Source organism: Lineus longissimus, chromosome 9, assembly GCF_910592395.1.
Source record: "Lineus longissimus chromosome 9, tnLinLong1.2, whole genome shotgun sequence".
In the NCBI taxonomy this organism is placed as follows: domain Eukaryota; kingdom Metazoa; phylum Nemertea; class Pilidiophora; order Heteronemertea; family Lineidae; genus Lineus; species Lineus longissimus.
In genome coordinates, this window is record NC_088316.1 from 16,470,763 (window position 1) to 16,485,894 (window position 15,132).

General features: G+C 40.7%; 2 protein-coding genes across 2 annotated transcripts; both read right to left on the reverse strand.

Annotated features, from left to right (window-relative positions):
• Positions 1-312: 312 nt before the first annotated feature.
• LOC135493349 (uncharacterized) lies at positions 313-4,511 on the reverse strand. The gene is made up of 8 exons (XM_064780639.1): positions 4,138-4,511; positions 2,956-3,082; positions 2,679-2,735; positions 2,222-2,461; positions 1,734-1,862; positions 1,414-1,582; positions 1,096-1,238; positions 313-693 (listed from the first exon to the last, which is right to left on the reverse strand). Exons 1-8 carry the CDS (start codon positions 4,458-4,460, stop codon positions 607-609), a joined length of 1,275 nt encoding a protein of 424 aa, XP_064636709.1. The 5' UTR covers positions 4,461-4,511; the 3' UTR covers positions 313-606.
• Positions 4,512-5,050: 539 nt separating this feature from the next.
• On the reverse strand, positions 5,051-9,784 carry LOC135493115 (circadian locomoter output cycles protein kaput-like). The gene is made up of 9 exons (XM_064780045.1): positions 9,648-9,784; positions 9,197-9,303; positions 8,746-8,893; positions 8,369-8,499; positions 8,121-8,236; positions 7,713-7,865; positions 7,527-7,610; positions 7,051-7,228; positions 5,051-6,618 (listed from the first exon to the last, which is right to left on the reverse strand). The coding sequence occupies exons 1-9, from the start codon at positions 9,734-9,736 to the stop codon at positions 5,789-5,791; spliced, it is 1,836 nt and encodes a 611-aa protein (XP_064636115.1). The 5' UTR covers positions 9,737-9,784; the 3' UTR covers positions 5,051-5,788.
• Positions 9,785-15,132: the final 5,348 nt, after the last annotated feature.

A 15,132-nucleotide genomic window follows, 5' to 3' on the forward strand; every position in this document is an offset into this window, starting at 1 on the left:
CTTTATTTTTGCAAGCCTAATATCGTGACAGGCCTAAAAAGCTTACGGCCATACCGTTCATTTATTTTGGGGATTTTCCAAATAACCTATATTCGCAAATTTGGAAATACCAAATTCATGAAAATTTCATTATTTTCAGAAGTCGCAAAAATAAAGAGGTGTGGAAATATTGTATGTTTACAATACATGTACATGTACATATTTGGAGATGCCAATACACTTTGAATAGCAGCAGCAGATGAAGGCAATAGAGATTTATACAAATCCTGGAAGTATTGGACAAAGGCATTCAATGGAAGTTTAACAAAAGCATCAACTAATATGGGGAATATTGTATTTCGTTTGGAATAAAACACCTTGTTTATAGACAAACTCAAGTATAAATAAATTCTTTAAATAAGTGTTTACAGCATGTAAGTTTTAAACCGCATTATAAGTTGTGATTGACACAATAGTCCAATGTCAAAAGATAATGTTCATGAAAGTTCCATGGTTTGCCATAAACCCGTATGAGGGTTCATTTCCAAGCTCTTCATATCCCATGCGTATCACCCTGTTTTAAATATCTGGATTTGTCAAAGTTTTTGTTCTCAGCATTGTTCACTCCTACGAACTTGGCAAATCGTGTCCATTGAGAGTTGCCTGGAAAACTAATTCAGGTCGTCGATCTTTTCCATTCACAAGGTCTGCAACCTGAAAAAGAAATCAAGTGATGTCAGTTTAACAGCATGCTGGAAAATAGATTAAGAGACATCCTTCAGAGTTGCTCCTTCAGCCCTACAACCGAGCATTTTGGACAGGTACCCATGGAGTCAGGCAAGTTCGATAAAGAGACCTGCCTAAAGTCTCGTGCAGACTGTTGGTATCGAACAAGAGACTGCTAGCCAAGAGTCCGAGCCACTAACCTACATGTACAGCAGCTCCTATTAAGGGACAAACATGATAAGTTGTGATGGGACTCCATCTCCCTGACTGAAGATTTTTTTTTCTTTCCTTATAATTTATAATTGGATGAGGTGTGGGTACAAATATAACTGTGTATGTATGTTCAACTTTTTTGTCGCATTAGTGTATTTTGATACACCCCTTACTTACCTCACTTGCATTGACAATTGGAACATAGAGATTCTTTAATCGTTCCTTCATATTGCTGATTAGAGTATTACTTGTTCCTCGAGTGGCGTCCTCTATTAACACAGTGCGGAACCCTGACTGGGCGGCATCGACTGACGTTTCACCTAAAGACAACAGATGATGACAAGTGGACTGTATCACACAAAAACCTGCTAATTAACTGATACAACCCAAGTGCACCCTTGATGACCATTTCCCCAATGGGTATTTATGGCCAATGATCTAACGATGTGGCCAAGTTATACATGCACACTTCATAGATGCAGTAAAAACACTCACCGACACAAAAATCATAAGCAATACCACACGTGTATACATTTGTAACATTCCGTTTAATCAAATCGTCAGCCAAAGACGTACACCTGGTCCGGGACTGGTCCTTGAAGGCTGAGTAATAATCTGCATGTGACTCTAATCCCTTGTCGTGGATGTGCCCTCCTTTTACTATCTGAAAAGGTGACATTGGGAAGATGTTTATTTTTACGGACACTCTGACAACAAGATGGATGTAGTAACTCAACATCAAGGCTTATCAAAATAATAATTGTCAGCTGAATGGCACCTTCCCATGGTTACAGTACATGTACTACCAAACTCACTTTGAGATCTTTATGTAAAGCAGCACCCTCTGTTTCCCGCACACAATGGGTTGGCCAGAGGACTTGGTTCACTGACGGCTCACCCTCAAATGTCACCGTATCAAACATGTTGGCTTCCTCAGCTTTCAGCTGAAATAATAAACACATTTTATTTAGAAATTGGATGCTCTGTGATGTGATTTCAGGGCTTTTCTGACAAGTAAAAATGTCCTGGAAGTGTACATGTATTTTCTCATATGATAAATGTATTTATTTTTGGTTTAAGTGGCCATGTCGGAATGTTTAAGGGCAATTCCTTCTATGGACAGTAAATCATGCCACCAAATTCGACCTGAATACTAATGACTTTTTGATGGTTTTTACAGCCGGGGAGACAGATGCTTTCAGACGGTTTTCTGTCCGGTGCCTGACTATTAGCGACAACTCTGACTTCTAATAACAGATGATACTGTGTAATGGCACAGAACAAATACTTGCTAGATACCCACTGAACTACATTGTGTCGTCTTCCACTTGTGCCGATTCTCATGAAATGAGATGTGATCCGGTGGATGCCAGTCCCGAGTATAAATCACATGATCGAAATCAACATCCTCAAGAAGCTTATTGATGACTGGGACAACTTCTTCACCATTTTGTTTTGCTTCACCGGCAGACATGGCCAAAGAACCAGAAATGAAGTCATTTTGGACATCGATGACTAGTAAGACACTAACGGGGTCCAGAATCTAAAAGAAAAATCAAAATCTATCGGATGGCCCAAAAAGAATGCACCAAAAGTTATGGGGCAAAAGGTCATGAAGTTTACAACTGATTGAATGATCATTTGGCAGCTGGCAAACATTAATCACCCAACCTGATCTCTACCACTGCATCAATACCAGGTTGTATCGCTGGCTAGTGAAAGATTTTTTTAACATGGTCTCAACAATTTTACAAACTTACCGGCCTGAACCAAGTACTCCAGTATTCACTGAACACCGGCAAGGTAATTTTTCCAGTCTGTAAAAGAAACCCATTGATTACTATCCTAGAAGTGATGAAATAATCTGGTGCTAAACTTGGCCACTTTGGCGAGTTAGTAAGAGAGTGACACTGGCCGAGCATAGAAAATTTCAGCTTTACAAGAATGATAACTTTAAGTGTCTCCAATATTGGGACAATTCCAGATATGGTACAATCAATAGCCAATGGAATTTTTCCCTCAAGCACTAGAAATTACCTTTTGCCTATCCAATTGATCAAAAAGTGCTTGTTTTTTATCATCTGTTAGATTGTGTGGCTTTCCGTTGTGGGAGAACAACGTGCTGAAAATATTGGAGAAATCCTCAGGATCTAGGTATCCCTTCCTGAAATGATAAAACAGACTACTTAGAGTGAAGTTACATGAATTTGATTATTGAGTTTCAATTCCTTGATCTATTTGTTAAGAACGGTCTCCACAAGGAAAATTAAAAGAGGAAGAGGAAAAGAAAAATGTTCCCATGATATCAATATTCTCCATCTGGGATTCTAAGTAACCAACAAAGAGATAGCACTCATACTCTAGGGCAAGTCACTTTACTTATAAACAGGAACCCAGGAATACTTCTGGCCCATCAATAACTCCTGCTACTTCTTTAAATGCAATTTGATAGCATTCTGCACTAATTCCCTGCACCTGGAGGCTCTCTCAATGCTTACAAATATTGTTTACTTTGCTGACAACCAAAGGGTTAAATAATTGCAATAACAGTGATTAACGAGGTGACAATTGTGATTCCATTTAATGGTCTTTGGACCCGGAAGGAGGATGTTCAATGTGCATGCATAATGTAGGTCATTCGATGATCATGTTGAGTAGATGTTTCAGTTACATGTATGACAGTTACGCTAATTTTCATCTCAGACCAAGATACAACGATGCAAGTCATTTCAGACAGTTCTTAGAGGAAGAAAGGGACATGGCTGTCACTCAACATGGGCTCGTCACTCTCAGCTTGAATACCTGTGAGTGTGAACACTGCCAGGGATTGTTATTTAAAATGCTATATATCTACAGCCAGCTTGGCAGACTAGCTTAAACCTTAAAATCATGTAAATCAACGAATGGGAAGGCAGTGGGGGGGGGGGGGGGGGGGTATTCATTACGAATGAATGGTCAGTCATATTTGCCAGTTTGACAGGTTGAGACGATTGTAAACATGGTAAATAAACATAAAAGATCAGCCCGAAAAGCCGGGCAGGTAGGCCTAGCCCTAGAGCATACATTACGTTCAACCCATGTTAAGTGTGTGGACTGTGGGAGATAATATATCAAAGATAAGTCATAGTTAGAGAAATAGAAGGAAGTTAAGGCCAAGCCTATAGAAAAATATAAACAAATACTAAATTTATGAATAGAAATACAAGAGAAAAAAATTACCCCTTTGCATCATATCTCCTGAAAAAGTTCCCTGCTTCCACTGAATTATTAGTTGCTCCCTTCTTCAAGTATCTTGTCTCAAAATCGAACATGGACTTGGAAGCCATGACGTCGCTGTCAGAAGCACTGGAAGAACAATCAGCTGATAGGCCTGGTAGACTTTGGAATTGGAAATTTTTCACACTGCCAAAACGAGGGCACTGCGATACGGTCGTTGCACACGCTTTGTATAGTCCAGAAAATGACCCCAATGCTTTCAAAAGACGGAGTGGCATCGCAACTATCCAATTAATCAAATTTAGAGCATGTTTATCTGCTCCCATATGTTTGTGCAGTAGTTTCTTGTGGCCAACTTTTTGTTGTCTTTTTCTGAAATGTTGTTTACTTTTTCTTATTGTCCTCTTGACTAATTCCACATCTGCCGTGTATCAATCTCTCGCTCCGGTGTCTCTGCGGCCGTGGGACGAAAAGATGAGGACAGTTTTGTACATGTGCAAGTCCATCACTCAGTGAATCACTGTCACATCGTTTGTCTTTTTTATTTCTAAAAAATTACTCTATGATGCTCGTGCTCAATCAAGCTCTCCTTTTGCTCCGGTACCCACATAGATGGTCACAATTGATGCAGTGGTTTTGTCCCGAGGGGCCGTCCTGAAAAGAAACCAGCATTGCGTGGTAATGAGCAAAAGCTAGTGCGGTAGAATGGAATAGCCTTCCATGGGGCTTGATGGTTCAAGATGGGTTTCTTGCCGTCCCCAGTCACCATCATTTTCACCAGGCCTCGAAGATAGCCGCCTGCAACAAAGAAATCATAACTTCCAAAAATAACAACAATATAATTTTGAGCTTACTACAACTTATGTTATTATTGACAAATCTTCTGGGTATAAGATGTGCTGATGAACTAACATTTTGACAATACTGAATTGCCAAACAGTAGCTCCCGTACAAAACACAAGAATGCTTCACATCAGTCACTGTCAATTAAAGACAGTAGCACATCCAGCGGTGGGTTATCATAAGAATTACATTATTTACCAAAATTCCTCTTGGAGAATTAGTTTTCAAAATAAAGGCCCGGTCCCAAGTGACAACCTCCTGCAGAAAGGACATCACTTACTCCTCATCCCCCATCCTTTGCACAATCTATGATTTACCTCAAATTATCACTTTACGAATTCTTAATAATATTATACAACTATATTTACAGATTTGATATGTAAGCTACCACACAACTATTTTTGTCTGTATTGCTCAGAATTCATCTTCAAATGGAAAACCATTTAAAAAAGTAAACAATATCTAAATTAAAAATGCAAGCAGATTAGCTTAGAACACTGCAGACGAGTAATTTTTATCACAGTGACATGTGATTTATGCGAGTGAGGTTCCTTTTCTGTAGACAAAATTGGACGTTGCTGCACCCGGTTTGATAGATGTATTTATCCCATCTTGCAGCAAGGACAGATTTTCTTTGACTCTCTGCACCTGCGGTGACCCCCTCAAGTAAATTCAAAATTTCTCAATCATTTCCAGAGCACTTTCCTCAACATAGCAAGTTTTTTAAATCAGTATATTTCAACAAGTTTTGAATCACTTTTGGTCTCTTCATTTACAAATTCAACAATTTGTCAAGTTTTTCCACCCTTCATTATCTAGGCTGTTGATGTAATAAGTCACGTATCCGCACATTCGTACCCTGACCAAAATGAAATGGATTTTGTGGTGTACCTGGTCGAGTCTGTTGTGGAATAATCTGAATCAATTGGCTATTTGTATTTTGCGCAACCGGAGAAATTATATTGACAGGCACCATGGTGACCGGTTGTGGCAAAATTTGTCCCCGTTGCTGTGGCAATTGTTCTTGTAAATCCTGTTGTTGTGACGTCTCCTGCTCCTGTTGTTGTACAACCTGTTGCCCATGTTGGGTCAATGTCTGTTGTAGCACACGTTGCCGTAAAGTCGGTTGCCCATGTTGGGTTAATGTCTGATGCCCTTGCACTATCTGTTGTCCCTGCTGCTGCAACATATGTTGACCCTGTTGTTGTAAAACCTGGCCAGCTGATGTCTGTTGCCCAGGTTGTCCCCGTAATGTCTGTTGTTGCATTACCAGTTGGCCCTGTTGTTGTATCACTGGTTGTCCAGGTAATTCTTGCCCTTGATGTTGTAATAATGATTGCCCTGGTAACACCTGCTCTCCTGCGTGTTGTCCCTCCTGTAACAGATGTTGTCCCTGCAGTACCATATTTTGTTCTTGCTGTACCATATGCTGTCCCTGCTGAACTACTGTATATTGTCTCTCCTGTATCGTATGATGTCCTTGCTGTTCTGAATGTTGTCCCTGCATTACCGTATTCCGTCCCTCTTGTACAGCATGCTGACCAAGCTCCTGTACCATGATATCGTGACTCTGTTCAAGTACCGTATGTGGCTGTAAGGCCTGTTGATCTTGAACCTGTAATTGGTGAATGTGGTCCTGGTCTGAAACATTAAAGATGACTAAGTTAATTAAGCATGGTCAGAAAGATTGCACACATCTGTATATGCAGTTATCTGTGATTCTGAATCATTTTCTTGTCAGCGAGATACTTCTGTACCTTTTATTCAAAGGGAAAGCTTGGGTAATTGGGATTCAGCTGGCCAGGATGATAATACCCTTCTTTGCACTTGATGCCTTAGCAAGACCAAGCGAAGACCCAACCAAGTGAGAAACATTAGTGGCTTGTGATGAATAACCTCTGGTCAAAGACTAGGCAATTCGAACCAACTGACACCTAACTCTAGTGGCAGGTAAAAATACTCATCCCATCTTGGAGGAGGAATACTCTCTGAAGAATAATCCCTCCAAGTGCAGAGGAAGTGATGATAGAACATAGTACTGGTAAGCTGGTCTTCTGCTTTCAATGCATTTACCTTGTCCACTGACCGGTAGTAGGAACGTGTCCGCACTAAGATTCAGCATATCAACAACACCATGTAGCTCATCCTGTTGTTTGGATAACCTCGCCAGCAGACTGGTATATCTCGCCTTCAGTTGATGAAACAAAAGTTCTTGTGCTTTAGTCAAGTGGATCTGGCGGACTGTCAACACCTGAAATAAGAATAAAATCTTAAAAATGTATTTCTACGATGGGATTTCTCAGTTTTCATTTACAATAGCCTATCAAGAAATACGCATTCAAATTTCCGTTTTGTTATTCGTGATCGCTTTTTGCCCTCAGGGACCAGAGCCTGGTCGTTACAAAGCACAAAATTCACCTCATCCCTAACCGTTACATTTAGTTCCCTTCAAAATGCCACCTCTTTCATCCCAAATTTTAACATGACTAACGACTCTGCTAAAGCCAACAAGGTTTTGAACAATCCAGACCTGGTTGTGATCAACTCACCTGGTTAGACAAGGCAGGGGCTCCAACCACTGATACTGATCCACTCGTGGGCATCTTCTGGGAGGAGTGACCACCAAGAAGGGACTGAAAGAACAACGGTCATCATCAATAAGGTTGCCAAAGGAGAAAGAGAACGAGGACTGGGGTCTTTGGTTTAGTAGCTAGAATAGAATCAGAAATACTCACACTTTTGATCACTGTCGTCGGTACTTTGGTGACAGAGTCAGAGGATGGGAGGCTTAAAATCTTGACTAAGCTGGCCTTCCTCAAAGTGGAGGAGGTCGTCATTGGTTGGCCGGAGGGCATAGGTTCCAACAACGAACTCTGCCCACCAAATACCTGCAAATAAGATGTCAAAAGTTTTGAAGTGTAGAATTGGCATTGAATGTTTGACCAGGGGTGTTAAACATTGATGAACCGAGCCAAATTGCTGAATCGGCATGGGAGTAAAGTAAGTACTAATGTTCTAATGTTAATTGTAAATGACTTTACTGAAGGAGATAATATTACTTTATCAAGCTTCTCCAAAGCTGGTTGAGAACCATGCCAGTGGATCCTGTTTTTTCTGAAGGACCCATTTTCCTAATGACTTACCGATGTGGGAACAGCCTTGCTCGTAGACGGGACTGGATCAGCAGTTGATGAAGAAGGTTGGTTCCCATCTGCTTCTGAGTAGACGAATGATACGGCGGAAGCATTGTCTGTTTGTCCTGTATGGAATAACGAGAAACACAAATGTAACAGTGACAGTCAAACATGCTAGATTTAAAAGGGAAACATATCAGGAACGAGTTTAATGAACACGCTTTTTGAAGAGCATATCCTTTCCTGCGATATATTACCTTTTGTGTGAGGCTTCACATCAGATTTCTTGACATGTGGCACTGTTGATGTACATCCCGACAATTCAGTCACCTGTCGCAGTGGCTGTGCTTGTTGTCTTCGAGCCTGTGCAGCCTGGGCAACTGTTAAACTGAAATTTGATTTCAAAATAGTCACAAGGAGCTTATGGCTGCGTTATCACAATTAGCACAAGGTAAAACACGGAGTCAAGATTAACTGTTGTGCCTGATTTTTGTTATGTTTTGGTAGCCTGTCTTCAGTTATATTATGATAGGCTCCTTGATTGAAAAATTGCATCTTCTAAGATCCTATAATTCGGGTTGTGGCTGCTCATAGCAAAGATTTTTCGTACTATAATCAAATTTCCTGCACTCACCTTACAACAGTGTTGGTGCACACTATGAATTCCGGTTTCGAGTTCCACTGATTATATGATATATAATATGACGACTTTAACCACAGCCACTGCTCGCCTTTTGTCAAGAAACGGTAGTAACAAGACTGACTTTTTCCTGTTTCTGATACTGAAAAATGAAATGTTAATAATGACATTTGGTGACTGGACTGACTTTTCCCAGTTCCAATAATGAGAAACAGATGGTTACAGGTGACTATATACATGATATACAGACTTGCGACTTGGCCTAACTGTACAATTTTATAACACGACTCTTGTAAATGAAAAACACCACTACTGTAAATGAAATGAAATCAACTGAAGGAGATGATTAAGCTAAAGTTGAGCTTTTAATGCTGGTGTTTGTCTTGAATGCCAATTGTGCAACTGGGACCCATCCTTTGAAACGTCTGCCTCTATATGTACTTACATTCCTTGTGGGAATTTGCCAACATTTCTAAATCGTCTGGATGGATGTAGTCATACATGGAGTTTCCCAGGACCTCAAAGAGTTGGTATCCTATTAATAATGGACCCCTGCAACAGTTTCAAAATAAAATGGTTGGTAAATGTCTCTATACAGAGTCTTTGTTGTTTTCACTCTTTTAACATTTATTCGGCTGGCCGTTTCCGCCAAAATAATAAGAACAGTGGTCAAACGAGGCTGCCATTGACTTTGTTGACATCACAGCAGCATCCTCGACCATAACGTCAATGATTATTCAAAGATTGTTTGAAATACATATGGAATGATTTCTACAACATTGTTCTTTTCTTTTTAAGGGGGGGGGGCCTGAAAGGAGCTTTGTACCTCTTTCTTTTTATTTCTATTTCAACCACCAGACCATAACTTTTAGTGACTCATTGCTAAACCAACCTACCGGTGATCAAGAAACAAAAATTTCCATTCTGTACTTTGCCGTGACGTAAACTCCTTTTTAGTTTCATCTAGATATGATAATTCGTGCATGCAAGCAGGATTACTCCGTTGCACCACGCAACAATAGCATGTTGTCGATTTCAGTGGCAGGCCAGTCGTGTTTAACACATCTGTAAGACGCAAGAAGAATTAGCTGAATGAGGAAGAAACTGCATTGTCTTGAATAGGCCTCTCTAAACTGGGAATTATTTGCAAGGATCACAATCTGCAGTTGAAATCATGCGTGATTCTGTGTGGTAAGGCAGTGATTTCATATGACACCATTACCAAAAGGATGTCACTTACAACACTTGTAATTAAATACAGTGTTAGTAATCAGTCATGCACACCACAGGTCATCTCAGAGAATATTATGGTCAACTGGATCATATTTCTTTAATGGTAGGACCAGGTTTTCTTCCGAGGAACGATGAAATCGATGAAAAGGTCTATGTCATATATACACAAGCCGTTATATCGCACATTAAGAGGCCCAAAAATTTGGCGTTCACAGTACTACACCAGTTTATCAAGAAAATTACATCGACTCCACCTTTTTGATAGAATTGGAAGGAAATGGCTGGCTCACCCACCTTTATTTGACCAGAATCTAAAGCACCCTTGGCAGCTGAGCAGATGATAGACAGGCGGCGAGATCGCTTGCCGCATCCGGAATAACAGGTTGACCTGGTTCTCCCCTGAAATCAACATTCATACACTGAAAATCTAGTAATATTTGCATCATAGCTAATCGTTTGCAAAGGCTCCATTCCAGTTTGTGAAGGGTTAATTCTACCCATATTGAACAGAATAATATCAACAATCAATTGATTATGCCATGGTGTTACCTATGATAACTTAGTTTTCAGATGCACACTGGCCTTGGCGATCAGCGGATATGTGGGTCAAATTAGATATGCAGACGTACAGTTAGACAGAGTGCAAAGAGGGAGCCAGAAGTGCATAACGGCAGAGTTCATACCTCGCTGATAATCTGCTATGTTGTCGTCACTTTCCACCAGCTGATGTTGGGTCAATTGGTTGTAAAGCATAGGAATGTCGTCTTTATACACGTAGTCAAATATGGAATTGTTTATTAGATCCTCCTGTTGAAAGAGAGACACAATTATCACCTACTGAGCAGAAAAACTCTGAAACCGCTGGGCTCAACTGATGACTGATCCAGGTATCTTCTAGTACTCAGAACCATATTGTATGACTACCATGAGAACCTATCACTGTGGTGCTCAAGCAGCAAATGATAATGATTTTTTGCAGCATTTTATAATCGTAGGTCAGAATGACAACAATCACTTGTTTGCAAAGAAGAGCTGCAGGGAGACACAATGTTCTCCAGAATACTTACTGCCTGATATCCCATGACTGATGTAATATTCTCTGAAGCATACAGGATGTTCCCAACTTTTGTGATGACCAGTACAAATGCACTCGATGCCTGGATAGAAATAAAGATAAAAGACTTCAACTTAGCTCTTCTCATGGACAGAGTCTTTGCTCAAAAAGTGCCAGACTCGTTCATTTAAAAAATTGTGACTCATGGAGAAAATGTACCTTTGCGCCAGAATTGAGAGACCTGCTGATTGCCAGCACCAACTTTTTGGGTGATTTTCAAGCTAACTCTTGCATCGCAGGGGAGAGATAATACAGGGCGCCTCTGTTTAGGTGATAATTAACTCACTACTAGAAAGACCCCCCTGAACTTGTTACTAGGGAGATAACACCCTGAAGCTGTTCTGCATTTATTAACAATTCAATTATACAATGGTAAAATTTGTCATCGTAACCTTCAAGGGTACTTACGTCAAGCATAATCCGCATAAATTCATCATTGGTCAGAAAGGACGGCTTCCATGTTTCTTTTATTTCATGAGCATGTAATTGCGCTGCGAGCTCTAGAACAAACCAATTGATGCATGAAGATAACAAGAGTGGAATGGCCAAACAGCAGAGGTCGCTTGCAGAATTCTGGAGGACTTGGAGATTTAGTTACTTAAAAATGTTAGATGTAACAAGATAATGCAAGATCCTATGACTCCCTTTTAAATTAACCCAATCTAGATAGGGGTGAACATAAAGTGTTAGTTCATTTCTGGGATTTCTACGAGGTAATACAGAAATATTTATCCTACCTCCCCGCCCCAGCAAGCCAGCTTACCATTCTGTTTCTTGAGGAATGCTATTGCTGTTTTAAGGACGGTTGTCTTGTCCATCTTGCGATTGCTGAGGGACACCATGGAAAGGAGTTCGTGGATCAACATGTTGAACTGGTCCCGACGCTTCTTTTCACTCAAGTTACGTGATTTCCTGAAACAGCAATGACACACCTAATTGCATACACTTCCATTTTTAACACTAACATGGGCACCTTAACCCTTTCATCACAGATGGCAACAGTCTTGGCTTTATCGAGGGTGCTCAAGGCCAAAGTTTGTTAAAGTGATATTGGATGAATCTTTATGCCATTGGGATACCCTTACCCAAACCTTTTGACCCTCAATGTATTGACATTGCGAACCTTACAGTCAATGCAACGGAGGCAATACCGATGGAAGTTCAGTATGCCAAAACTTTGGCCATTTTCAAGTTATCAACACGGTTCCAGGTAATTTACAGTACTAACCGTTTTGTTTCGCCACATTCACTCTCATCGCCATCCTCACACAGGCTGTCCGTAATGGAGTAATGTCTGAAATACACAATGTTGGGTTGGTCAAATGGGTTGCCTTTTAAATTTGTTAAAGGACCATGAGGCTAATTTACCACAATGATCCCTCCAAGATTCTGCATAAATGTAATCCTGGTTACGCTGAACCATGGAGTGATAGCAATGTTGAAGCCGCCATAACCGTACAGGACAGGGTTGCTGCTGTTCAAGGCGACACCCTGCAAAAACAAGGGTAGCAATGCTAACCCTTTGTAATGTTGCATGTGCTTACCCTGTTGCATGTTTTGTGTCATTGACATGGAGATCTTAATAATACCTCCATGGTGTCATCAAGTCTGATCCAAGTGCGATAACAATTGAAATCCCAGTGGCATCCCAGTGCCAGTATGTGCCATGGCCAGTGGCATCCCAGTACCAGTATGTGCCATGGCCAGTGGCATCCAATAGAATGTCACTACGCCCCAGATAGAAACATTTATGGGCCCCATAATGGCTGATATATGAGCAAGTGTGGGCAGCCATATGGGTACCCATGTGGGCAATTAATGTGGGTCCCAAGTGGGCAAATTTGGGCCCACTTTTGCCCACCCAGACCCTGTGTGGAATATGCACCCGGGTTTTCGGATGGGGACCATGTTGGCAAACTTAAGGCATATGTAGGTTTTACACTGGTTCTAGATTGACTTCCTTTTCAGTTTTCATTTTCTTACAAAATAATTTTCATACTATATGGGTTAATGGTTGTACATCGGCCTTTAGAGCTCATTTCTTCTCTGCAGTTTAACAGTGTAGGCCTCACCTCCAGCACGTGGTAATGATTCCGAATAAAAATCCCCCAGCTGCACCAGTTTCCACCAGCGACCCCTGGGTGAGATGAGTAAGACACTCACCTCTTTGCAGGGGGTGTAAGGGGTAATACAGTGAGCCTTGATGCCACTACTGCCACCATGGGAAAAGATTTAGAATGTGATGTTTCTGTAATGTTTTATTCCCATGGTTTGCATTCTGAAAGACTTGAATTCATTTTGAGTCTAGTAACCAGAATCAGTCAATTAACTTACACTTCCTTCCCACTTATTTGGTTGATATTACCCTAATCTATATTTTCATTAATTAATTTTGAGCATAATAAGTACAACGTAATTAATTAGTTGACCTGAGCAATCAGCCCAGGTTGCCCATGTGATATCCCATGTGGCCCCACATGTGACAAATGACAGTGAGCCCACATCTGCCCACATGGTCCCCATATGAAACCCATATGCAAAATGTGCCTATATTCGCCTATACGTAACCCACAGTGGACCCATATTTGTGACATGGCACTGGGACCCATATTTGGCCCACACATTCTTTGCTATCTGGGCCTGGTCATTGGGATCCAGTGTAGATCCAGTGAAGGTCCAGTGATGTGGCAGTGGGGGATCCAAAACAATCTCACTACCATGGCTATTGGGAGCCAGAGTACAGTAGAACCTCCCTTAGTGGACACCTCTCTATTAGGGACAACCTCTCTATTAAGGACAACCTCACTATTAAGGACAACCTCTCTATTAAGGACAACCTCTCTATCAAGGACACTAGTTTTGGTCCCAAAATGGTTATTTCCATTCAATTTGACCTCCCTAATCAGGACACCTCTCTATTAAGGACAGCACTTGTCAGTCCCGAGGATGTCCTTAATAGAGAGGTTCTACAGTAATTTAATTAAGTAAGAGACCAACCTTTTTGAACCGCCGGCAGAAGAATCCCCATGTCTTGACCGACCCAAATCTCCAAATTGCCTCTGGGACTGGGCACTGTAATTGATACTCTGGTTACTGGAGTATCCTTGCGATGCGCATTCATCGTCCGAATTATCGCATGAATTGTTCATCGACATTATCCTAATTGCTTATGTCATCAGAGTATACATGTATATGCACAAATCGTAATAATGAGGTTCACAATTCAATGTCTTAGTAGGCCTATTGCCGTACTTCAGAAGGCCTGTATGCGGCCTATATTCTTTATTCCATACATAACTAGCCTATCGACGCAGAGCCGATTGCACTTTAGATGAACTCCGTGAATTGTCGAAAGCTAACCCACATGCCAACTATAAAACTGTCTGAAGCAGCCTTTATGCAGTCCTTGATCGAGCTTGAAGATGATAACTGCCAAGCATGCAGGGCCATTTAACACAGGCTATCTGACTATGTAGTGTACCACATTGTATTTCATAATATACATATGTGTGTGATATCAAGTGCTAATAGTGATTACATAATCACACTGGCTGAATGCCACATGCTGGAGTCGGCCGACTACGTCACATGATCACGTGAGCCCTGACCGATGGGTCAGTGACCTGTTCTCTGCATCATTGTCATAGTTGAGGAAACGCGATAATGCCACAGATATTTGCATCGACATCTCAAACCCCAAAGAATAATATTATATTATACTGTCATGTGATTATTGTTATATGTGTATATCACTCAGACGAGCCTGAACCTGGAACCAAATAACGTTGTCCATACGTATGGATACTAAGTTGTGTAGGCTACATTAAAAACAAATAAAATTCCTTTCCTTTTGGATGAAAATCTTGAATAAAAATTATTCAAGAATCATGAAAAATAGTGTACTTGTTAGAAAAATAAGATACTGAAAGAAAAACACCAAAGCGACAACTGTTTGCAGAGATGAGCTTGCACGAAAATATTGTTCTTTGAGCATTATCTAAACCATGAAATGGTTGCGGGTAGACTATTAAAGT

Excerpts from the sequence above, each read along its gene's own strand:
- LOC135493349 (XM_064780639.1), bottom strand. The coding sequence starts at position 4,460 with ATGGGAGCAGATAAACATGCTCTAAATTTGATTAATTGGATAGTTGCG. Across the intron at positions 2,462-2,678 it reads GGAGTACTTGGTTCAGGCCG|ATTCTGGACCCCGTTAGTGT; the intron begins GTAAGTTTGTAA and ends TTTTTCTTTTAG. Across the intron at positions 1,583-1,733 it reads CTTTACATAAAGATCTCAAA|ATAGTAAAAGGAGGGCACAT; the intron begins GTGAGTTTGGTA and ends TCACCTTTTCAG.
- LOC135493115 (XM_064780045.1), bottom strand. The coding sequence starts at position 9,736 with ATGCACGAATTATCATATCTAGATGAAACTAAAAAGGAGTTTACGTCA. Across the intron at positions 9,304-9,647 it reads TTTTTGTTTCTTGATCACCG|GGGTCCATTATTAATAGGAT; the intron begins GTAGGTTGGTTT and ends AAACTGTTGCAG. Across the intron at positions 8,894-9,196 it reads GGCAAATTCCCACAAGGAAT|TATCAGAAACAGGAAAAAGT; the intron begins GTAAGTACATAT and ends TTCATTTTTCAG.